The 23,440-nt window shown below is 54.4% G+C and overlaps 3 protein-coding genes across 10 annotated transcripts in view; 2 read left to right on the top strand and 1 right to left on the bottom strand.

Annotated features, from left to right (window-relative positions):
- The first annotated feature begins 2,395 nt into the window (after nt 1-2,395).
- Nucleotides 2,396-8,734, top strand: ELOF1 (elongation factor 1). Of its 2 annotated transcripts, none has more exons than XM_002834441.6 (4): nt 2,396-2,597; nt 7,436-7,569; nt 7,720-7,790; nt 7,991-8,734. In XM_002834441.6, exons 2-4 carry the CDS (start codon nt 7,454-7,456, stop codon nt 8,053-8,055), a joined length of 252 nt encoding a protein of 83 aa, XP_002834487.1. In that variant the 5' UTR covers nt 2,396-2,597; nt 7,436-7,453; the 3' UTR covers nt 8,056-8,734. The 2 variants fall into 2 exon arrangements, with proteins under 2 accessions (XP_002834487.1, XP_024092517.1); XM_024236749.3 differs by having other exon boundaries at nt 2,593-2,821.
- A 2,692-nt stretch (nt 8,735-11,426) lies between these two features.
- On the bottom strand, nt 11,427-23,084 carry CNN1 (calponin 1). Of its 6 annotated transcripts, none has more exons than XM_024237844.3 (7): nt 22,808-23,084; nt 20,618-20,739; nt 15,012-15,078; nt 14,784-14,921; nt 13,835-13,945; nt 12,279-12,425; nt 11,427-12,198 (listed from the first exon to the last, which is right to left on the bottom strand). In XM_024237844.3, the coding sequence occupies exons 1-7, from the start codon at nt 23,015-23,017 to the stop codon at nt 11,953-11,955; spliced, it is 1,041 nt and encodes a 346-aa protein (XP_024093612.1). In that variant the 5' UTR covers nt 23,018-23,084; the 3' UTR covers nt 11,427-11,952. The 6 variants fall into 6 exon arrangements, with proteins under 6 accessions (XP_024093612.1, XP_054395735.1, XP_054395734.1 ...); XM_054539760.2 differs by lacking the exon at nt 22,808-23,084 and adding an exon at nt 22,283-22,452; XM_054539759.2 differs by lacking the exon at nt 22,808-23,084 and adding an exon at nt 22,044-22,260.
- ECSIT (ECSIT signaling integrator) overlaps nt 21,925-23,440 on the top strand; it is a 33,838-nt gene continuing 32,322 nt past the window's right edge. Inside the window, exon 1 of one of the 2 annotated variants that reach the window (XM_054539755.2) lies at nt 21,925-22,552. The gene's annotated coding sequence lies outside the window, so the exon portion shown is untranslated. The remainder of the gene's footprint in view (nt 22,553-23,440) is intronic. The other variant, XM_054539758.2, reaches the window with a different exon arrangement.

Here is a 23,440-nt window from a genome sequence, read left to right as displayed (position 1 = left end):
ACTCTTGTTGCCCAGGCTGGAGTGCAGTGGCGTGATCTCGGCTCACTGCAACCTCCGCCTCCCGGGTTCAAGTGATTCTCCTGCCTCAGCCTCCTGAATAGCTGGGACTACAGGTGCCTGCCACCATGCCCAGCTAACTTTTGTATTTTTAGTAGATACAAGGTTTTACCATGTTGGTCAGGCTAGTCTTGAACTCCTGACCTCAGGTTATCCACCCATCTTGGCCTCCCAAAGTGCTGGGGTGGGCCGGGCACGGTGGCTCACACCTATAATCCCAGCACTTTGGGAGGCCAAGGCAGGCAGATCACGAGGTCAGGAGTTCGAGACCAGCCTGGCCAACATGGTGAAACCTCATCTTTACTAAAAATACAAAAATTAGCTGGGCATGTTGGTGCACACCTGTAATCCTAGGTACTCAGGAGGCTGAGGCAGGAGAATTGCTTGAATCCGGGAGGCGGAGGTTGCAGTGAGCCGAGATCACGCCACTGCATTCCAGCCTGGGCCACAGAGCAAGACTCCGTCTCAAAAAAAAAAAAAAAAAAAAAAGCAAAGACAAAAAAGTGCTGGGTGAGCCACCGTACCCGGCCATCATTTATTGTTTTTTATTTTATTTTTAGAGACAAGATTTCACTATGTTGCCCATGCTAGCCTCAAACTCCTGGGCTCAAGCAGTCCTCCCACCTCGGCCTCCCAAAGTGCTGGGGTTACTGGGGTGAGACACTGTACTCACAAATGTCATTCTTTGAAAACTATGCTTCACTAAAGATCCAGTCTTAAGGATATTGATTCAGGGACCTTTACTGCATCATCGCAGTGGCAAAACTCAGGAAAATCCAGGAATTGTCCATCAGTAGGATAACGGTTGATTATACTATGGCAGAGTTGCACTATGAATCGTGTAGCTACTAAAAACAAGAGTTAAGTATACGTGTATAGACGGTTAAGTGGAAATAGCAAGTTGCACGGTAACTGCATAGTATGATTCCATCCTGTGTGTATTCTAGTTTGCGCCAGCACTGACAAAGGGTCTCACAGGAGGGCAGTTCTACTGGTTACACTTGACAGTTCCCAGGGTAACACTGCCCCCTAGGGGATATCCTACAGATCCCTCTACAGACAGCCCCTGACTTGACGGTTCTAAGATTTTTCAACTTTATTATGATAGGTTTATCGGGATGTAACCCCATCGTAAGTCAAGGAACATCTGTATTTGAAATACATTTCATTACAAATTATTTTCCTGAACACTCTAATGCAACAGCTCTTATCAAGGTCCCCAGGGACCAGACCCTTGCCAAACTCAACTGTCAAATCTCTTTCCTCATCTTCTTCAACTCAGGGACACGTGACACAGCTAACCCCTCTCTTTCTCCATCTTGAAATATCTTTTTCAGGCCGGGCGTGGTGGCTCACGCCTGTAATCTCAACAATTTGAGAGGCCGAGGCGGATGAGTCACTTGAGGTCAGGAGTTCGAGACCAGCCTGACCAACATGGTGAAACTCCATCTCTCCTAAAAATACAAAAATTAGCCAGGCATGGTGGTGCGCACCTGTAATCACAGCTACCCAAGAGGTTGAGGCAGAAGGATCGCTTGAACCCGGGAGGCTAAGGTTGCAGTGAGCTGAGATCGCGCCACTGCACTCCAGCCTGGGTGACAGACGGAGACCGTGTCTCAGAAAAAACCAAAACCAAACACAAAAACCAATAAAAGTCCTTGGCCGGGCGCAGTGGCTCACGCCGGTAATCCCAGCACTTTGGGAGGCCGAGGCGGGTGGATCACGAGGTCACGAGTTCAAGACCAGCCTGGCCAAGATGGTGAGACCCCATCTCTACCAAAAAAAAAAAAAAAAAAAACCCTACAAAAATTAGCCGGGCGCGGTGACCAGCGCCTGTAATCCCAGCTACTCGGGAGGCTGAGGTGGGAGAATCACTTGAACCTGGGAGGCGGAGGTTGCAGTGAGCCAAAATCGAGCCACTGCACTCCAGCCTGGGCGACAGTGAGACTCCGTCTCAAAAAAATAAAATAAAATAAAATAAAAATAAAAAATAAAAATCCTTAACACGGCCCACGAGGCTCCATGGAATCTGGCCCCAGCCTGTCCACTCAACCTCATCTATTACAACCTGGGCACTCAAAATGTGGTCTGCGGATCAGCAGCATGGAAGTCACCTGGGAGCAAGTTAAAACAGCAGCCTCTCAGGCCTCTCTCTTCATCTGCTGGATCAGAACCCGAACTTTTTAGTTTGAGTAGAGCGTCTTCCACGCTTACAAGCTTCCCCTTCACCCTGATTCAGCCATAAGGGTATTTCATATTCCTCACTTGCCGCTCCTCGGAACTGACCAGAAGTACTGGTACTGCGCGCAGCTACAGGCAAATACGCACCGGCTCTTGCGCAGGCGCACTGCGCCCCGGTCGAAGCGCTCCTATTTGAGTACGCGTGCGCTCAGAGCAGAGGCGAAGGAGGCCGGGCCTATTTGCTGGGCTGTCCCGGCTGGGGGTGACCGGGACCTGAAAGGGGGAGAGGGGTTTCCGCTTCCGGCAAGAGTCGGAAGTCACTGTCTCCTGGGTGAACGGAGCTTTCGCAGCTAGAGAAGGTGAGTGCCGGTGCGGCTCGTGCGAGTGGGCGTTGGGGCCGGGCAGGACTGGGAGTTCCTCTACTCCGTGCGTTTACGGGGTCCTGGAGGAGGCTCCTGGGACCTCGAGCTTGGGGGGAAGTAGGTCGGGGAGACTGACTTCCCCCGACCCCATCCTTCCAAGCGCGACTACCGGGACGCCTGGCTTCTCCCAGCGGCCGTCGGGAGGCGATGCCGAAGCTTTAGTGAGTCTGGAGGAACAGCCAACCCCCCACCTCTTGGGTCCCAGCAGATTCGGGGGATGACTCCTCTGCCATCCCCTTTTGGCGCGCTTGGACTTAACGTTGTCACAGGACGGGCTGAGGCCTCTGCATTCCTTGTGCAAGCCAGACACCATTCATGGGTTGGGGGGACTGTAGTCCCTGGGCAAAATGAGGTTCAGGGGCTCATCCGTAGATTTTGTTTGGACCTTTTTTTTTTTTCTTTTTTGAGACTGAGTCTTGCTGTGTCGCCGAGGCTGGAGTGCAGTGGCGCGATCATAGCTCATTGCAGCCTCGACCTCCTGGGCGCAAGCTTCCCACTTCAGCTTCCTGAGTAGCTGGGACTACAGACTCGCGGCTAATTTTTGTAATTTTTTAGAGATGAGGGGTCTCACTCTGTTGCCCAGGCTGGTCTGGAACTCCTGGCTTCAAGCTATCTTCCCACCTGGGCCTACCAAAGTGATGAGATTACAGGCGTGACCTCCCAAAGTGATAGAGTTACAAGCAAACTGATTGATTTATTCAATAATGGTTATTGCTGGGCACGGTGGCTCATGCTTGTAATGCCAGCACTTTGGGAGGCCGAGGCGGGAGTATCGCTTGAGCCCAGGAGTTCTAGACCAGCCTGGGGAACATGGTGGGTCCCCGTCTCTACAAAAAATACAAAAATTAGCTGGGCGTGGTGCCGCGGCTAATTTATATTTCAGAGGTAGAGGGGCAGGGGGAGGATCGCATAAGGGATGTGTGAGGGAAAAAGACATTGAGGATGAATCCAAGGCTTTTGATTTGATTATCTGGAAAGATGGAATTGCTGTTAGCTGAGATGAGGAAGACTGGAAGAGCAGGTTGCGACGTCAGGGGCTTGGTTTTGGACATGCTATGTTTAATCTTAGGTGGAAGTTAGACGTCAGGTAGAGGTGTGGCTGAGGCAGATAGATCAGAGTCTGCAATTCAGACTCAAGGCTAGAGAAGCAGGTGTCCTCAGTGTAGAGTAGGCATGAAGCCCTAAGACTGGGTGAAATCTTCGTGTAGGTGAGTATAGCCAGAAAGGAGAGGATCCAACAATTAAACTCATGGGCTTTTTGCTCTGTTGCCCAGGATGGAGTGCCTCGGCTCACTGCAACCTCCACCTCCCGGGTTCAAGTGATTCTCCTGCCTCGGCCTCCTGAGTAGCTGGGATTACAGGCGCACACCACCACGCCTGGCTAATTTTTGTATTTTTAGTAGAGATGGGGTTTCACCATGTTGGTCAGGCTGGTCTTGAACTCCTGACCCCGTGATCTGCCCACCTCAGCCTCCCAAAGTGCTGGGATTACAGGCGTGAGCCACTGCACCCAGCTTTTTTTTTTTTTTTTTTTTTTTTAGATGGAGTCTTGCTCTGTTGCCCAGGCTGGAGTGCAGTGGCACGATCTCAGCTCACTGAAACCTCCACTTCCCAGGTTCAAGTGATTCTCCTGCCTCAGCCTCTCTAGTAGGTGGGATTACAGGCGTGTGCCACCATGCCCAGCTAATTTTTGTATTTTTAGTAGAAATGGGGTTTCACCATGTTGGCCAGGCTGGTCTCCAACTCCTAACCTCAAGTGATCTGCCCACCTCGGCCTCCCAAAGTGCTGGGATTACAGACATGAGCCACCGCGCCTGGCCCAAACTCATGTGCTCTCTTCATTGGAGCAAGTTGGCAGAGAGGCAGGAGCATAGGAGACTAGCAGGAGCCACCAGTGAAGTAGAGGACAGGGAGCACATGGGGTCCTGAGAGCCACATGTGCTCTCAGGGGAGGAAGGACCTCTGGAATGGAAGGACTGCCATTGGGATTTGCAGTATGGAGCCACCAGTGACCTAAGTTTGGAGGCAAGGGATGTAGAGAGATGGGTGGGAATGCAGATGGCTGTACACTAAAACAGCCTGCAGAGAAATGGATCATAGCTGGAAGAGGATGAAGAGATTTTTTTTCCCCTTTTTAAATGAGGAGAGAGGTAATAACAAGTGTGTGAGAGTGACCCAGTGGAGCTGGAAAATTTGATGTTGCTCAAAGAAAAGGGGATGGGAGCCAGAGCAGAGTGAACAAATTGTTTTTGCAGGAACTTACTTCCATAGTAAAGGAGGCATGCCGAAGCTGGGCGTGGTGGCGCACACCTGTTGTCCCAGCTACTGCGCAGGCTGAGGCCAGAGGATTGAGGCTTCAGCAAGCTGTGATCACGCCGCTGCACTCCAGCCTGGGCAACAGAGCGAGACCTCATCTCTTAAATAAATAAAGAGGGTGGGTGAATGGCTGAATGAGTTGATCCTAGGAGCTGTCTTTGGATTGCTTCTATTTACTCAGTGAACTGGAAGCATCACAGTTAAGAGTTGGGGGTGTTGGCAGGGCGCGGTGGCTCACGCCTGTAATCCCAGTACTTTGGGAGGCCGAGACAGGCAGATCACGAGGTCAGGAGATCGAGACCATCCTAACACAGGTGAAACCCCATCTCTACTAAAAATACAAAAAATTAGCCACGCGTGGTAGTGCATGCCTGTAGTCCCAGCTACTTAGGAGGCTGAGGCAGGAGAATCGTTTGAAGCTGGGAGGTGGAGGTTGCAGTTAGTCAAGATCACGCCACTGCAGTCCAGCCTGGGCGGCAGAGCAAGACTCCATCTCAAAAAAAAAAAAAAGAGGATGTTACGTAGGAAGTAATCAGCAGATAATGAATAAAACTCCACTGTTTATTCTGGAAGACCCTGGCAGGCTGCTGACCTCCCCTGTCACAGTGCAACGATGCTAGAACCAGCAGTCGTGTGTGTGTGTGTGTGTGTGTTGGAGGAGGTGCCATAGGAGGCTCAGGGATGGCAAACACAGTGCCCTGAGCACCGTGCCTCGCAGGGGAGTTGGGCTCAGTGGTAACTGCTGCTGTTTCCCCACCCACCTGCCTCCTGGACATCTGTTCCTAGATATCCCTCTGCCACCCAACCCCATCATTTTCTCCAAAACCCTGTCCTTCCTATGTGTTAGACATCAGAGAATGATGCCACCTTGTCCCCCTAGCCACTATGTCCCTGCCACAACCTTGGGAGTCATCCTGGACTTTCCTTCTCTCGTCACACTCACTCGCTCTGCTGCCATGTCTCCTCTGTTTCTCTCACCCTCTGCCATCTCTACCCCAACAGCCCTGTCCTGGCTGTGACTTTGTCTTCATCCAGATTGTGACTCACACCGCAGTCCCTCAAAAGCACAGGGTGACTTTGTCCTTTCACTCCTTGTACCTCCCAGGATCCATCCAAACACCAAGAACCCTCCCACCTGTCCCTCCTCTCTCCCTCACCTGCCAGGGGACAGACAGCTGCCCCGAGCCTTCACACAGTGTTCCTCTACTCAGAAGTGCCTGTCCCCACTTCTCTGCCCTGCAGTCTGTCATCTGGATCGAGGCCATCAGATGACCTGAGTGTCACTCCTCCTGGATGGTACTTACATGTCTCTTTGTCCCTTGCCAAGAGGAGCAGCGAGAATAAAATCACCAGTTCCTAGGCTCTTAGGCTCCGCCCGGCCCTGAACAGCTGGCTTGTCTTGGAGTCTCTTGTGCCACCCTCCCCAGGAATAGTGGCTTCCTTGTATTGGCGCCAGCGATGATGGGCCAGCTCTGTGCTAAGTACTTAACTTACCATTCCTGATGTCAGCCCCACAAGTCTCCTCTGAGATAGCAACCTTATTTCGATTTTTTTTTTTTTTTTTTAGACGGAGTCTCACTCTGTCGCCCAGGCTGGAGTGCAGTGGTGCAATCTCGGCTCACTGCAGTCTCCGCCTCTCGGGTTCAAGTGATTCTCCTGCCTCAGCCTCCTGAGTAGCTGGGCTTACAGGCGCCCACCACTATGGCCAGCTAATTTTTGTATTTTTAGTAGAGACGGGGTTTCACCATGTTGGTCAGGCTGGTCTCGAACTCCTGACCTCGTGATCCGCCCGCCTCAGCCTCCCAAAGTGCTGGGATTACAAGTGTGAGCCACTGTACCTGGCCTTTTTTTTTTTTTTTTTTTTTTTTTTTTTGATGCAGGGTTTCATCCTGTTGCCTAGGCTGGAGTGCAGTGCCTGGATCAAAACTCTGGATCATCACTGAAACCTGAAACTCCTGGGCTCAAGCGATCCTCCCATCTCAGCCTCCCAAGTAGCTGGGACTACAGGCCTGCACCACCATGCCTGGCTAATTTTTAATTTTCTTTTGTAGAGATGAGGCCTCACTATGTTGCCCAGGCTGGTATCCAGGTCCTGGCATCAAGTGATCTCTCACCTTAGCTTCCCAAAGTGCTGGCTGGGATTACAGGTGTGAGCCACCATGCCTGGCCTTCTCTCTATTTTATAGACCAGGAAACTGTGGCACAGAGAGCTGAAATAACCTGCCCAGGTCACACAGTAAGTGCGAAAGATGGGGTTAGAGCCTCCTCTCACCCCTTCCGTCCAGGGGGAGACAGGGAATTGTCCTCCTGCATCAGGACTGAGGGCCTCATCCCTCAAGGGCAGAGGCCCTGGGACCATGGTGCAAGTCCCAGACCCTCTTTCCAGCCTGCTTTCTAGAGCATTGAGCTGGGGCGCTGCGTGGTTTCCTCAAACCACTGACATCTGCCACTCCCCACAGGCTCATCCACCTGCAGACATGGGGCGCAGAAAGTCAAAACGAAAGCCGCCTCCCAAGAAGAAGATGACAGGCACCCTCGAGACCCAGTTCACCTGCCCCTTCTGCAACCACGAGAAATCTTGTGATGTGAAAATGTGAGTGGGGAACAGGGCAAGGGATCCAGGCTCCCCACTGCCTCCTCCCCGCTGTTATCCATACTGCCCGTTGCCTTCCTTGGTGAAGACGTCATCACCCACAGGCCCAGGACGCGTTGTTCACCAGTCCCTTCTCTTGGTCTGTTTCAGGGACCGTGCCCGCAACACCGGAGTCATCTCTTGTACCGTGTGCCTAGAGGAATTCCAGACGCCCATAACGTGTATCCTTGGAAACCTGGGCTTTTTCCAGAGGGTGGGGAGGGGGCTGGAGTCCGGACCGTGCTCCTCTGGCCCACTGTTTGCCCTGGTGCAGGGCCGAGGCCGTCCAGAGGAACGGGTGCCACCTAGTGATTTCTGTGGGGTGAGAAGATGCAGGGCAGGGTTCCAATGCCAATGATCGCCCTTGACCTAAGTGGCTCAGATCTGTCAGAACCCGTGGATGTGTACAGTGATTGGATAGACGCCTGCGAGGCAGCCAATCAGTAGCGACACAGAGGACCCGCCCCCTGAGCAGCCCCGCCTACTGTGGACCCAGCTGTTCGTTCTGGTCCAGAGACATTCCAGGGGTCCAGGGTGTGGGTCCTGGGCTGTCACAGCCCTGTGTGTGTGTGTGTAGTGGGTGTGGGTGTGAGTGGGTGTGTGTGCGGGTGTGGAGTGGGTGTGGGTGTATGTGGCTGCACGTGTCACTGGGGTGGCCGTGAGTGTGTGCTCACAGGTACGTGGTGGTGTCGGGTTCCTGGGCCTGAGGGGCCTGAACTGACCTCACTTGGCTCCGAAAGCCTTTGCTGTGTTCCCTTCAGCCCCTGGCCCCCCAGCTTTGGGGCTCTGGCTACCCCCGGCAGAATTGGGGGACTGTTTCCTGGTATCCTGGACAAGGGAAGCCCACTAGAGGCTGGAACAGGACCTTTCCAGCCTCCTCACCAGCACCGTGCCCATCTCAACTGGACTTCCCACCCTCCTTCTCCACCTTGTAGTGCCCGTGGCCTGGGATTCAAAGCCACTGTTTCCCAGGTCCCTGGGCTGGGCCCTGACAGGGAGCCGCCCCCCTCCCCGTGATAACCAGGAAGCCCGTTTCATGTTCAGTTGCTTTTGTAGAGGAAGCAAGGGCTGGGGTGGGGACAGCTGTCAATCACAAGCCCTTAAATAAAGCAGCCAGCGCACATTCCTTTGCTGTCTGTGATGTCTTGGGTTCTGCGTCTGCCTGGTCACCAGAAGAAGGAGAGGGGACCTGAGGCTCTGGCGTTCAGGGGGTGGCCTGGTGGCCCATGTGACCAGCCCTTCAAACCACCCAGTGTTTTATTCGGTCAGTAAGCATTCAGGGTGGTGGAGCAGGCAGACATCTGGCCAGGTGTTTACAGCAGTCACAATAGGAAATGGGGGAGGTGAGAGAACAGGTGGTCAGAGGAGGCTTCTGGGAGGGGCAGGCTGAAGCAGTGACACCGTAGGGCCACCTCTAGCCAGACGCTGACCTCTGGCCTTGCCCGCGTCACCCCAGTGTCCTGACAGCCACTCTGTGGGGCAGGTGCCAAGCTAACCCCAAGTTCAAAGATGAAACGGAGGCTAGAGGTGAAGGAGGTCACTGGCCCGAGACCCTACAGCCAGAAAGTGGCACAGGGGGGATTTGAACCCAGGACGAGGCTCCACAGCTTACAGTCTGACTTCTTGTGAGCCCAGAGTCCATGCTGAGGGAACAGCTTACAGGCCATCCTGGAGGTAGTGAGTGGAAGAGGGACACTGGGGAGAGAAACATGAAAGGGACCTTTATTCAAGGGTGGTGAGGACTCTCAGAAGGCTGGTGTGGGGGCGGGATGTGTGTGGCCGATGGGGAGCACCTGAGGGCTGATGTCCCCTCAGCTGGTCGCACGGGTGACAAGGACCACAACACCCAGCAACCTGGGGCAGTGCCAGACCCTCCACCTGGCCTCCTGAGCCCGGGTGGCAGGTGACCTGTGCTTCAGAGTCCTCGTTGCTACAGTGCAGAGGATGAAAGCACCTTCTTCCCGGAGCCATGCTGAGGATGGAAGTGCCAGACACGGTTTAAGCGGCTCTGGGGCCCACCCAGGGCACTGACGAATGTGAACAGCCGGGGGAGACGTTGAGCTGGCCCGGAAGCCCTGGCTGCCAGACTGGGCTGCTGGGTCTGGCCTGTGCACCCCTGCAAGCCCACTCTGCCATGACATGTCTTCCCTGGTGATCCCGCCACCTCCAAGATCCCAGGTAAGGTCTGCTATCCCTGGGAGGAGCCAGCAGACATGCGCAGAGTGGTGGACAGGCACCTAGATTTAGGGTGGTGGCCCTCTGGGATCCAGCTGAAAGGGGGCTCGTTCCTCTGGCACCCGAGGCCCTTCCTGCCGCCCGCCCACCCCAGCCTCACAGGCTAAGTGCTAATATGGTGCTGTTTTCCCGAGGAGGCAGGGCCCTGGGCCAGGCCGGGATCCTCCTCAGCATAGCTTCCCCGCGCCGGCCCTGGGGGAGCAGGACTTGCGGTAGCCAGGCCAAGAGCGCCTGGAATCTGGTTTACGAGACCCCAGGGGCTGCGTGCGTCTGTGCGCGGGTCTTCTGGTGTCTGCCTCCGCAGGTCTCCACGTTCCAGCCTCAACCCCTGCCCTCCCTGGGGAGAAGACAGCTCCGTGCCCCGCTCCTCGCTTCTCTGCCTTCTCTCCTCCTCGGAATCCTGATGGTTGGGGACCTCTCCCTCCTCTCGGGGATAACAGGGTCCCCTCTGAAATGTGAGGAGGTTGAGGCCCTGGACACAGCCTTTTAGGGTCCCGGGTTGGCAGGCTCAGCCTTAAGAGGGCTGAGAGTGGGCGGGGTGCACAGAATTAACCGTGCCCTATGGTGCCCTGTGCCAGTCAGTAAAGGGCCATTGCCCTGGCTCAGAAGTGCCCCTCTCCCTGTCCCCTTTCCCCTCCCCACAGTCTGGGGCTAAAGGGTTCACCCTGCCCACAGGGCCCACCAGGACCCCTACTTGTCATCCTTTCTCTATTGATGCCTGGTCTTTACCAGCGATTAAACATGTAGAACATCACCCTATCTGGGGGTGGCATTTCATGACCACATGAGGCTTACTGTTCCCATTATTTTGATGGGAAAACAGGTCTAGGGAGGGGAAGTGATTGCCCAAGGTCACCCAGGCAGCTGCTGTGATTCACATGCCATCTAGCCTGTCCCAGTACTCAGTCTCTTTGTCACCACCATCCACAAGCCTCTGGGAGAACAGTGTGGGTCATGTGTGTGTGTGCGCGCGCGCGTGTGTGTGCGCACGTGCTGTGGCTCTCTGGCTGTGCCTTTTTTTTTTTTTTTTGAGATGGAGTCTTGCTGTGTTGCCCAGGCTGGAATGCAGTGGCGCCATCTCAGCTCACTACAGCCTAGACCTCCAGGGCTCAAGTGATTCTCCTACCTCAGCCTCCCAAGTAGCCGGGACTACAGGCATGCACCACCACGCCCTGCTAATTTTTGTATTTTTAGTAGAAACAAGGTGTCACCATGTTGGCCAGTCTGGTGTCGAACTCCTGACCTCAAGTGATCCTCCCACCTCAGCCTCCCAAAGTGCTGGGATTACCGGCGTGAGCCACTGTGCCTGGCTGGCTATGCCTTTTTTACACGTCGTAGGGAGTGTGTACTGCCTGTGTGTGCGTATGTGTGTGTGAAAGGGGGGAGTGTGTATGTGTGGACTTTGCATGTGAGTGTGATGGGGTGCCTGTCCTGTGTCTAGCTGAGTGGCTACAGTGAGGTGTGTGTCTTAGGGTGCATGTAAGTGTGTATGTGCATCTTAGGGTGCGTGTGGGCATGTGTGTCCGTGCAGATGTGTGTGCGGGACATGGAGCATATCCAAAACAGCAGCTCTGAGGCCTCAGGAGATTTTACAGCCGTTTATTGTGCTCCAGTGAAATAGAAAAAAAAGAAAGTGCTCGAGTTACAAACGCCGCTGTCACATCCACATAGTACGCCAGTCGCTGCAAACCAAACCGCGTGTGTCCGCTGGGTCTCTGGGCATGCAGTTTGCTCCCACTGTGGGAATGGGGTGGGGGCAGGCCGAGCCTGGGCTCTGGGGGCTTTGCTGGGGGAGCTTCTGGTCCTGGGGATACCCACTTGTGAGGGAGTTGGGGGACAGCTGGAATAGCTTTGCTCAGTGCGTCCTTTGGGCGCTGTTGGGGACACCCGGCTCTATGTTGGACCCTGTAGCACTACAGAGCGGAGGGTCCCCTTCCCCCCAATGGGCCCCCCCAGTCTGCTCTCTCCAAACTCTAACCCTGTAGAGGTTGAGTTCTACAGGGGCTGGAGGATGCCATGCAGGGAGAGGGGGTCGGCTGGGCCTGGCTGGGTCCAGCCAAGAGCAGCAGCAGCCTCCCTTGGGGGGAAAACAGGGAAGGCCTTGTGGCCCTAGGCAGAATTGTAGTAGTTGTGTGCGTGGTGGTTGTGGGCGGGCTCACCCAGCTCTGGGTACTCGGGAGTCAGACAGTACTTGGGGTCATAGACCTGGCGTGGCAGCCCATACACCGTCATGCCCCTCTGCGAGGCGCCCTTGTTGCTGCCCATCTGCAGGCTGACATTGAGCGTGTCGCAGTGCTCCATGCCCAGCCCCGGCTCGAAGATCTGCCGCTTGGTCCCTGGCGCAGTCATGCCAGCCTGCGAAGGGTGGTGTGGTCAGGCTGTGGGGTGGCCAGGGTCCCGGGCCTTGACGGCGTGTCCCGGGGGCCCCCACTCACCTGGCTGGCTCCTTTGTTGGTGCCCATCTGCAGGCTGATGGTCGCCTGGTCCAGAGGCTGGTCTGTGCCCAGCTTGGGGTCATAGAGGTGGCGCCGGGTGCCGTAGGCCGTCATGCCCTGCTGGCTGGCAAACTTGTTGGTGCCCATCTAGGAAGCCAGAAGGAGAATCACACCAATAATTACAGACCTCATCATGGGCCATGAGGCATAGCTGATGGGAGAGGATGAGGCGCCGCTTTATCATTTTTTTTAAATTTTTTTTTTACTTTATTTTTTTTGAGATGGAGTCTTGCTCTGTTGCCCAGGCTGGAGTGCAGTGGCACGATCTCAGCTCACTGAAATCTCCACCTCGCACATTCAAGCAATTCTCCTGCCTCAGCCTCCAGAGCAGCTGGGATCACAGGTGGGCATCACCACGCCCAGATAATTTTTTGTATTTTTAGTAGAAATGGAGTTTCACCATGTTGACCACGCTGGTCTCCAACTCCTGACCTCAAGTGATCCACCCACCTCACCCTCCCAAAGTGCTGGGATTACAAGGGTGAGCCACTGTGCCTGGCCCATTTTTTATTTTATTTTTATATTTTATTTTGTTCTATTCTATTTTTTTATTTTATTTTATTTGAGACAGCATCTCACTCTGTCGCCCAGGTTGGAGTGCAGTGGCACAACCTCGGCCCACTGCAACCTCCACCTCCCGAGTTCAAGCAATTCTCCTGCCTCAGCCTCCTGAGTAGCTGGGACTACAGGCGTGCCCCACCACACCGGCTAGTTTTTGTATTTTTGGTAGTGACAGGGTTTTACCACGTTGGCCAGGCTGGCCTTGAACTCTTGACTTCAAGTGATCCGCCCGCCTCGGCCTCCCAAAGTGCTAGGATTACTGGCATGAGCCAACACACCCGGCCCATTTTCATTTTTTTAGAGACAGGGTCTCACTTTGTCGCCCAGGCTGGAGTCCAGTGATGCAATCATTGTAAACTTGAACTCCTGGGCTCAAGTGATTCTCCCACTTCAGGCTCCCAGGTAGCTGGGACCACAGGCAGACACCACTGCATTTGGCTAAACTCTTAAATTTGTTGTAGAGATGGCGGTGGAGGGGGGTTCTATTTTGCCCAGGCTGGTCTGAAACACCTGACCTCAAGCAATCCTCCTGCGTCAGCCTCCTGAAGTGCTGGAATTACAGGTGTGAGCCACTGCACCCCGCCTGAGGCACCCTTTCGAGACTGGAAACTGAGGCCCAGAGTGGGCCTATCACATGACTGACTTCTAGCATTCAAGTCCCAGCCTGCCACGCATCAGCTGGAAGATCTGTGCAAAAGCGAGCCAGCTTCTCCGGGCCTCAGTTTTCTCATCTGTGGAAAGGGTATGGTGATAACAAGCACCTCTCTGCTAGGGGTGTTGGCAGAGTGAGTGAGTTTGTGAATGGAAGATGTGGATAAGCATAGTACCCGGCCTATAGTATAGTTATTGCCAAATATCCTGTCCCCAAAAGCTTTCAGACACCAGGGTGCCCTCCTGGCCCCTATAACCTCTGCGTGGTGAGGACAGGGCGGTACCTGCAGCCCAATGATGTTCCGCCCTTCTCTTAGCTTCCCCGGCTCGAATTTCCGCTCCTGCTTCTCTGCGTACTTCACTCCCACGTTCACCTTGTTTCCTTTCGTCTTCGCCTAGGTGGGGCAGGGAAAGCAGGGACTGACAAGGGGGCCTCCAGTCTGCACAGTCCCCTTGGACACTGTTTTTTTGTTGTTGTTGAGACGGAGTCTCGCTCTGTTGCCCAGGCTGGAGTGCAGTGGCGTGATCTCAGCTCACTGCAAGCTCCACCTCCCGGCTTCACACCATTCTCCTGCCTCAGTCTCCCTAGTAGCTGGGACTACAGGCACCTGCCACCACGCCCAGCTAATTTTGTTTTGTAGTTTTAGTAGAGACAGGGTTTCACCATGTTAGCCAGGATGGTCTCGATCTCCTGACCTTGTGATCCACCCGTCTTGGCCTCCCAAAGTGCTGGGATTACAGGCGTGAGCCACCGTGCCTGGCCTCACTGTTTTTTTTTGTTGTTTTTTTTTTTGTTTTTTTTTTTTTGAGACGGAGTCTTGCTCTGTCACCCAGGCTGGGCAGTGGCGAGATCTCGGCTCACTGCAGACCCCGCCTCCCGGGTTCAAGAGATTCTCCTGCCTCAGCCTCCTGAGTAGCTGGGATTACAGGCATGCGCCAGCACATCCAGCTAATTTTTGTATTTTTAGTAGAGACGGGATTTCACCATGTTGGCCAGGTGGGTCTCAAACTCCCAGCCTCAAGCAATCCGCTCACCTTGGCCTCCCAAAGTGCCGGGATTACAGGTGTGAGCGACCGCGCCCGGCCCCCTTGGACGCTGTTGACAGCACCTGCTCCCCCATCCCTGCCCCCCGCCCCCAGCCACCTTCAATGGGCTCAGGGGCACAAGTGGCCACACCTGCATCCCAGCCCAGGCTGTCCACCGCCCCCTGCCCAGCCTGCAACCACACTCACCATGCTGGCCAAAGCCAGGAGGGTGGACTGCACCTGTGTATGGTTGGTGTTCTCAAACAGGTCGTTGGCCTCAAAGATGTCGTGGGGCTTCACCCCATACTTGGTGATGGCCTTGATGAAGTTGCCGATGTTCTCCAGCTAGAGGGGGGCAGGTGGTGGTCACTGGGGGGAGGGGGGAGGTCTGAGGGGCTTGTGGGCAAGGATGGAAGAGATTGGGTCTGGGCTCACCTGGTGCCAATTTTGGGTTGACTCATTGATCTTCTTCACGGAGCCTGGCTGCAGCTTATTGATGAATCTGAGAAGAGTGGGGAGGGGGTTAAGAAAGGTGTCCCCCCAGGGTTGGGCGCGGTGGCTCATGCCTGTAATCCCAGCACTTTGGGAGGCCAAGGCGGGTGGATCACGAGGTCAGGAGAGCAAGACTATCCTGGCCAACATGGTGAAACCCCATCTCTACTAAAAATACAAAAATTAGCCAGGCGTGGTGGCACATGCCTGTAATCCCAGCTACTTAGGAGGCTGAGGCAATCACTTGAACCCGGGAGGCGGAGGTTGCAGTGAGCTGAGATTGCAACACTGCATTCCAGCCTGGGGACAGAGCGAGACTCCGTCTCAAAAAAGAAAAAGAAAAAAAGAAAGAAAGAAAGGTGTCCCCCACTCCCCCTCTCCAGCCCAGCCCAGCAGAAGGAGGGTGACGGGATGACCACAAGGGGCCATGCCATACCCTAGCGTCACTTCTCCCTGCAGTCAGCTCTCAGCTGCAGCCCCTCCAAACCACCCAAGCACACACACAAATGGGACGCTGATGCCAAGGAGCTAGACTCAGGTCCCAGTCAGAAAGCCTGCTTATCCAAGGTGTGTCCAAGTCTCCGGGATCTCCCAATCCTCACTGGCAGGCGTGTCTCAGCGTCCTTTTCTCTTGTAGACAGCAGGAAGCCCACAGGGGCCTCTTCTCTGACTCACTCCTTTAATGATCTCGTCTCTTTTTTCTTTTCTTTATTATTATTTTTTTTTTTTGATGCAGGGTCTGGCTCTGTCACCCAGGCTGGAGAGCAGTGGTGCAATCACAGCTCACTGCAGCCTCAACTTTCCAGGCTCCAGGCTCCAGCGATCCTCCCACCTCAGCCTTCCGAGTAGCTGGGATCACAGGTGCGCACCACCATGCCTGGCTATCTTTTTTGTCTTTTTTTTTTTTTTTTTTTTTTTTTTAGTAGAGATGGGGTTTCACTGTATCTGTGTTGCCCAAGCTGGTCTTGAACTCCTGGGCTCAAGCGATCCTCCTGCCTCAGCCTCCCAAGTACTGGGATTACAGGCATGAGCGATAGCACCTGGCCTCATTCAGTCTCTTGACTTTAAGTGCCTCCATATGCCAGCAACTCCCTCATCTCCCTGCAGCCTGGGTTTCTCACCATCTCATCCAGCTCTCTCCATGGGTGTCTGGGTGTCTCAAATCAAACTCACCCTGCTCCAGACTCCTGACATGCAACTTCCCCCTCCAGACCCCCCTCCCCCAACTTTCCCTGCCTAGCAGTGCCCCCTTCTAGGTGCTCAGCCAGAGCCCTTGGACTTGCCCCCCAACTCCCGCTTTCTTCTTCTCTCAGCTTCATATCCAGTCCCTCCAAAGTTCTTTGGCTCTGCCTTTTAATGAGTCCAGAAGCCCACCCACTGCTCCCTGCCACCTCCACCTGGGTCTCAGCCACCAGAGTCTGTTTCCTGGCCTCTTGTAATGGGCTCTCAACTTCCACTTCATCCCCTACAGACCCACCCTTCTTCATCCAGCAGCCAGAATTTTTTTTTTTTTTTTCTGAGATGGAGTCTTGCTCTGTCACTCAGGCTGGAATGCAGTGGCAGGATCTCGGCTCACTGTAACCTCTGTCTCCTGGGTTCAAGCAATTCTCCTGCCTCAGCCTCCCAAGTAGTTGGGATTACAGGTGCCTGCTACCATGCCCAGCTAAATTTTTTGTATTTTTAGTAGAGACACGGTTTCACCATGTTGGTCAGGTTGGTTTCGAACTCCTGACCTCAAGTGATACGCCCACCTCAGCCTCCCAAAGTGCTGGGATTACAGGCATGAGCCACTGCACCTGGCCCAGAATGGCCTTTTTTAAACAGTTCAAGTTACCATCCAGTTCCAGATCCTCTAGGAGCCTCCCATTGCCTTCAGAATGAAATCCTAAGTCCTCTGCATGACTAAAATGCCCTCTGTAGAACTGGGCGCAGTGGCTCACACTAGTAATCCCAAAGTAATCCCAGTGCTTTGGGAGGCCGAGACAGGAGGATGGCTTGAGCCTAGGAGTTTGAGATCAGCCTGGGCAACATGGTGAGACCCGTGTCTCTACAAAAAAAAAAAAAAAAAAAAAAAAACCCGAAAACTTCAGCGGGTGTGGTGATGTGTGCTTGTAGTTCCAGCTACTGAGGAGGCTGGGGCTGAAGAGGCTAGGGTGGGAGGATCAATTGAGCCTAGGAAGTCGAGGCTGTACTCCAGCCCGGGCACCAGAGCAAGACTCTGTCTCTAAATAAATAAATGAAATAAAATGCTCTCCACCATCTGACTCTCAGTTCACTCTGCGACTTCATCTCCACTTTTGCTCAATCATCTGGTGCTCGTCACGCCAGCCTCCTTCTTGTTTCTTGAACACCCCAAGCATGATCCTACCTCAGGCCTTTGCACTGGTGGCCCCTCTGCTTTGCTCACTCTTCTCTCAGGTCCCCTGAGCCCTCCCTCATTTCATCTAAGGTTCTGTTCAAATGTCACCTCTTCAGAGAGGCCTCCCAGAGCACTCCCTAGGAAACTGCAGACTCTCCACCCGCAGACATATTCCTGACCCTCCCATCTTCCCTTCCGCTTAAGTTTTCCCCAGGACACTTACGACCACAAATCTGTGATTATTTGATCAATTATTTGATTGATCTCCTCAACTGGACTAAAAGTCCTTGAGCTCTGAGTCGAGTCTGTTCTGTTCACTGTTCCCAGCGCCTAGGCCAGAGCCTGGCACACAGCAGGAACTCATAAATGCTTCTTGCGTGAATGAATGAATGAATGAATGAATGAGTGAATGACCGAGTGCGTGGGTGACTGCACTACACTCTTTTTTTTTTTTTATATACTTTAAGTTCTAGGGTACATGTGCACAATGTGCAGGTTTGATACATAGGTATACATGTGCCATGTTGGTTTGCTGCACCCATCAACTCGTCATTTACATTAGGTCTTTTTTTTTTTTTTTTTGAGACGGAGTCTCGCTCTGTCACCCAGGCTGAAGTGCAGTGGTGCGATCTCGGCTCACTGCAACCTCCGCCTCCCGGGTTCACACCATTCTCCTGCCTCAGCCTCCTGAGTAGCTGGGACTACAAGTGCCTGCCACCACACCCAGCTAATTTTTTGTATTTTTTTTAGTAGAGACGGGGTTTCACTGTGTTAGCCAGGATGGTCTCGATCTCCTGACCTCGTGATCCGCCCGCCTAGGCCTCCCAAAGTGCTGGGATTACAGACGTGAGCCACCGCACCCAGCCCACTCTTTTATTATTATTATTATTATTATACTTTAAGTTCTAGGGTACATGTGCACAATGTGTAGGTTTGATACATAGGTATACATGTGCCATGTTGGTTTGCTGCACCCATCAACTTGTCATTTACATTAGTTTTTTGTTTTTTTTTTTTGAGACAGGGTTTCACTGTCGCCCAGGCTGGAGTGCAGTGGTGCGATCATAGCTCACTGCAGCCTTGACCTCCAGGGCTCAAGTGATCCTCCCACCTCAGCCTCCCAAGTAGCTGGGACCACGGGCGCATGCCGCCATGCTCAGCTAATTAAAACAAAAATGTTTTGTAGAGATGGGATCTGACTATGTTGCCCAGGCTGGGACTGCACTGTTTGACGTCTGAGCAGTCCTCTGCCTGAGATGGGACACCACCAGCATGCCTACCTCCCCACCTGCCAATTCCTTGTTCCTAGTGGATGGGAATGGAACAAGGTAAACACCCCCCACACCCCTTCTTCCCGGCATCTAGGACTTGATGAAGCTGCAGCTTCAAAGTCTTCCCGAGGGCACTCACAGTCACTCTGCCCTGGGTCAGACTCAAATGCAGATCGGGCGCAGGCTGGGTTTAGGGCCCTGCTATGCATTAAGATTGCAGTGGAGCCGGGCGCGGTGGCTCACATCTGTAATCCCAGCACTTTGGGAGGCCAAGGCAGGCGGATCACGAGGTCAGGAGATCGAGACCATCCTGGCTAACAAGGTGAAACCCCGTCTCTACTAAAAAATACAAAAAAATTAGCCAGGTGTGGTGGCGGGCGCCTGTAGTCCCAGCTACTGGGGAGGCTGAGGCAGGAGAATGGCGTGAACCTGGGAGGCAGAGCTTGCAGTGAGCCGAGATCACGCCACTGGACTCCAGCCTGGGCGACAGAGCAAGATTCCATCTCAAAAAAAAAAAAAAAAAAAAAGATTGCAGTGGAACTGGGGCTTGGGAGCTGTTAGGGTTTTCACCTCCCTCAGCGATGAGGTTTTGAGGCGAAGAGAAAACCAGGGCCGGCAGGGTGCAGTGGTTCATGCCTGTAATCCCAGCACTTTGTTAGACTAAGGCGGGTGGATTACTTGAGGTCAGGAGTTCGAGACCAGCCAGGCCAACATGGCAAAATCCCATCTCTACTAAAAATACAAAAGTTAGCCGGGCAAGGTGGTGGGCGCCTGTAATCCCAGCTGCTCAGGAGGCTGAGGCACTAGAATCACTTGAACCCAGAAAGCAGAGGTTGTAGTGAGCTGAGATCGTGTCACTGCACTCCAGCCTAGGCGACAGAGGAAGACTCCATCTCAAAAAAAAAAAAAAGAAGAAGAAGGTCGGGCGAGGTGGCTCATGCCTGTAAGCCTGTAATCCCAGCAATCTGGGAGGCCGAGGCAGGTGGATCACTTGAGGTCAGGAGTTCGAGACCAGCCTGGTCAACATGTGAAACACTGTCTCTACTACAAAAAAAAAAAAAAAAAAAAAAAAAATTAGCCAGGTGTGGTGGCACGTGCCTGCAATCCCAGCACTTTGGGAGGCCAAGGCAGGTGGATCACTTGAAGTCAGGAGTTCAAGACCAGCCTAGTCAACATGGTGAAACTCCATCTCTACTAAAAAAAAAAAAAAAAAAATACAAAAATTAGCCTGGCCTGGTGGCATGTGCCTGTAATCCCAGCACTTTGGGAGGCCGAGGTAGGTGGATCACTTGAGGTCAGGAGTTTGAAACCATCCTGGCCAACATGGTGAAACCCCATCTCTACTTAAAAAAAACACAAAAATTAGCCGGGCATGGTGGTGTGTGCCTGTAATCCCAGCTATTGGAGAGGCTGAGGCAGGAGAATCGCTTGAACCCGGGAGGCGGAGGTTACAGTGAACCAAGATTGTGCCTCTGCACTGCAGCCTGGGCAACAGAACAAGACTGTATCTCAAAAAACAAAAAGAAAACAGAAAGAAAACCAGGGCCTCCTTTAATTATTGCTGCACATCTCTCCTCACGTCACCAAGCCAGCCATGAACAGCTGTTGGCTGCTGCCTTTTAGCTGTGACCCCTCTTTCTGGGGACTCTGGTGGCCATAGATGGGCCCACCCTGTATAGCATGGTGGTTAAGATTCCAGAGTCATTTCCCTTGAAACAGCGTGGGACTTGGTGCAATGCATTTCACCTGAGCCTCACTTTTCTGTGCCTGTTAAATGGGCGCAATGATTACTGGCCACCCCAAAGGTATCCGATAGAAAGTGTTCAACTCAGCTCCAGGATCATGGTTGTTTTGGGGGTTGAGGGGCTGCATGGAGTTGGGGGATGTTGCAGGGTCTGGGCTTCGAGAGCCTCACTCACTCGCAAAGAATGATGCCATCTTTGAGGCCGTCCATGAAGTTGTTGCCGATGCGACGGCCTGTCACCCCCTCGATCCACTCTCTCAGCTCCTGCTCCCGCTGGTGGTCATACTTCTGGGCCAGCTGGGGCGAGGGGAGGGCAGGGGGCACAGAGAAAGGGGTGAGGATGCAGTGGGGGCAGCCTGGGCTCCCTGGGTCCTAACCGAGCCTCCTAGAGCCTGATCTCCCTCGTCCTTCCCAACTAAGGCAATTTTGCCCCAGATCCATAGTTGGGGGGTGGGGGCTGGGGAGGGCTGAGAGCCAGGGCTGAGGTGGCACCTGCCCAGGGGGCCATTCCGGGCATTCTGAGGTTTGGCACCAGGGAATGTAGATGAGGGGTGGGGTGTGGGGAGCTGGATCCTCTGAGCTAGAGGGGTGGTGCCTGGCCCCCTGGTTTTCCGTCCAGGCCAAACTTGGGGCTTCTCTTCCTCTAGCCCTGCCCCCCTCTGTGCCCCCTGTTGGAAGAGGGGGCACCTCAGGAAGGGAAGAAGGAGGTCTAAGGAGGTGCCCCTGGGTGCTAGCTTGTAGAGGAGTGCTGTCATACATCTCTGTCTCTCCGTGTCCCCCAGGTCTTCAGCTCCAGGGCTCTGTCTCCGGTTAGGGGTGGGGGCTTGTCTCTGTCTTAGCCCCCACCCCTTGCACATCTGTATGTCTCTCTCCCTCTTATCCCCCCGACTCCTCTGTCTCTCTCTTCCCCGGCGCTGTCTTTCCTTGGCCCAGTCTTGGGTCCCCATCTCTCTGGGTGGCTAGTCCCTGTCTGGCCAGGGGTAGGGCTCTTGGGTCTTGCATCTCTGCCTCTCTAGGTCTTTCTCTGTCTCCAGGTTTCCTGCCTGGGGTGGGAGGTGGGGCTCTGTCTCCCCTCTCTGCCCCTCCATCCTTGTCTAGGTCTTATCTCGCTCCTGGCTCGCCCTCCCCCGTCTGTCCCTAGGGTGTCTCAGGCTCCCAGTATCTCTGTCTGCCTCTGCCCCCACCTCCCCGCTTTTCCCTCTCTCCACTGTCCCCCCCTCCCCCACTCTACTCCCATTTCTCCAGAACCCTCCGCCCCAGCCCAGCCAGGCTCCCAGCCCCTAGGGGACCGGGCTGCCTCTTCTCCCGGGTGAGTGGGGGGAGGTGGGAGGGGCGGCCCCCTCACCTGGCCCCGGCCCTGCCGCCCCCACGCCACCGGCCCGCTTTTATAAAGCAAACCGGCCCTTATATAGCGTGGCCTGGGCTCCCCGAGGCCGCCTTATAAGGCGCGGCGGCTCTGTGCGGCTCTGGGGCCGGCGCTGGGGGGAGGAGGGCGGCGCTGGGATCTGTCTCTCGCCCGAGGACCCGCCCCCCACCAGCCCCCTCCTCCAGCCCTGAGGATCCCTCGACCCAGGTTCCAACCCAGTCCCCCATTTCCTCACCGTGGGACCCTGGGAAAAGCCACCCTGAGCCTCAGTGTTCCCCTCTGTCAAATGGGGCAGGAACTCCTCCCTCGGCAATACTGTTGGGGCGATTCCAGTGGGCTGGAAACTTCAAGTTCTCCAGCTGGGAGAAGCTGAGCCCATCCTGGTGTATGGGGGGTGAGTCCAGGGTCCGAGCGCTGTACCTGCTTTACCTGGGACCCCAGCTATTTGCCTCTCCTCTCCGAACCTCAGTTTACCCAACCATAGCATGAAGGTGGTGTCCAGGTATCTTCCTAGCTCCACAGTTAGGAGACCCCTGCCGCACTTCTGATGCCCGCTTCCTGCCCTTCACCGTCCCCCTCTGCCTTCAGGATCTCCCACACTTTCACGGCGTCACTTCCCAGGTATCCCAGCACTCCAGCGCTCCCCAATTTCTTTGTCAGGCTGGGGGGTATGGAAAAATCAACAAGTCTTCCCCCTATGTTGTTCCCCCCAAGAACACGAAGGGTTAACAGAAGACTGATCAGGTGGGTATCTTTGCAATGGACTGACCCCCTCTGTTTATGTGTGGCTGTGTGCCCCCTCATTCCACCCCCAACCATAGCTGGGGGCTCTGGGATGTTCAGGGGGAGACAGGCAGCCCCTATCCCATATCACTCCCTTTTCCCCTCTCAGTTTCCAAGTCACATAGGATAGGCAGGAGGGGGTTCAAGGGACCCCAAGCTCAGGGCATTGGCCTGGCAGGACGTGTGAGCCAGGCCAGGGAGGCCCTCCAGCCCTACCTTGTTCTTAACCTCAGCTGACAGCCCGTAAGCAGGGCCTCGGTTGAAGTGAGCAGAGGACATGCTGGCCGGTGGGCTCTGGTGGGGGGCAGTGGCGGCACTGACGCTGAGAACCAAGGCAGCAGCTGAAGTTCCGTCTGCACCCTCTTCCCTCCTCACATGTTTTTGAAGCTCCGGAGGCGGCCCGGGTCTCTTCCAGGGCCGTTCCATTGGCTGTAGGGGCCTGCCAAGGGGCGGGGCACCCTCCCCAACCTCGGCTGCCTTCCCCCTCCTTGTGATGTCAGGCCCTTGGTATTGGGAGCTGATTGTGTCATTGTTTCCACCTAGGGGGGCAGCCTGCGTTATTCTGGGGGGGCTTGGTCAGACAGAGACCAGCCTTCTTCCACCCACCCCTCCCACTGTCCATTGGGCCTCTGGCTGGGTCTGAGTCTCTTTGTCTCTGGGGTCATCTCTCTTTCTCTCTCTGGAGTCTTGAGGCAGGACTGACACCCATGGTAGTTTAGTGAGCACCATCCCGGGTTTATCTCCAGATACCAACAGTATACAGCCTTAAGCAAGCCCCTTCTCCTCTCTGGGCCTTTATGGCCACATCTGTAAAATGGGCTAATGATCGTGCCTGCCTCATGGGAGAGT

The sequence above is a fragment of the Pongo abelii genome, chromosome 20 (genome assembly GCF_028885655.2).
Source record: "Pongo abelii isolate AG06213 chromosome 20, NHGRI_mPonAbe1-v2.0_pri, whole genome shotgun sequence".
Classification (NCBI taxonomy): Eukaryota; Metazoa; Chordata; class Mammalia; order Primates; family Hominidae; genus Pongo; species Pongo abelii.
This window is presented reverse-complemented; position numbering and strand designations above follow the sequence as displayed.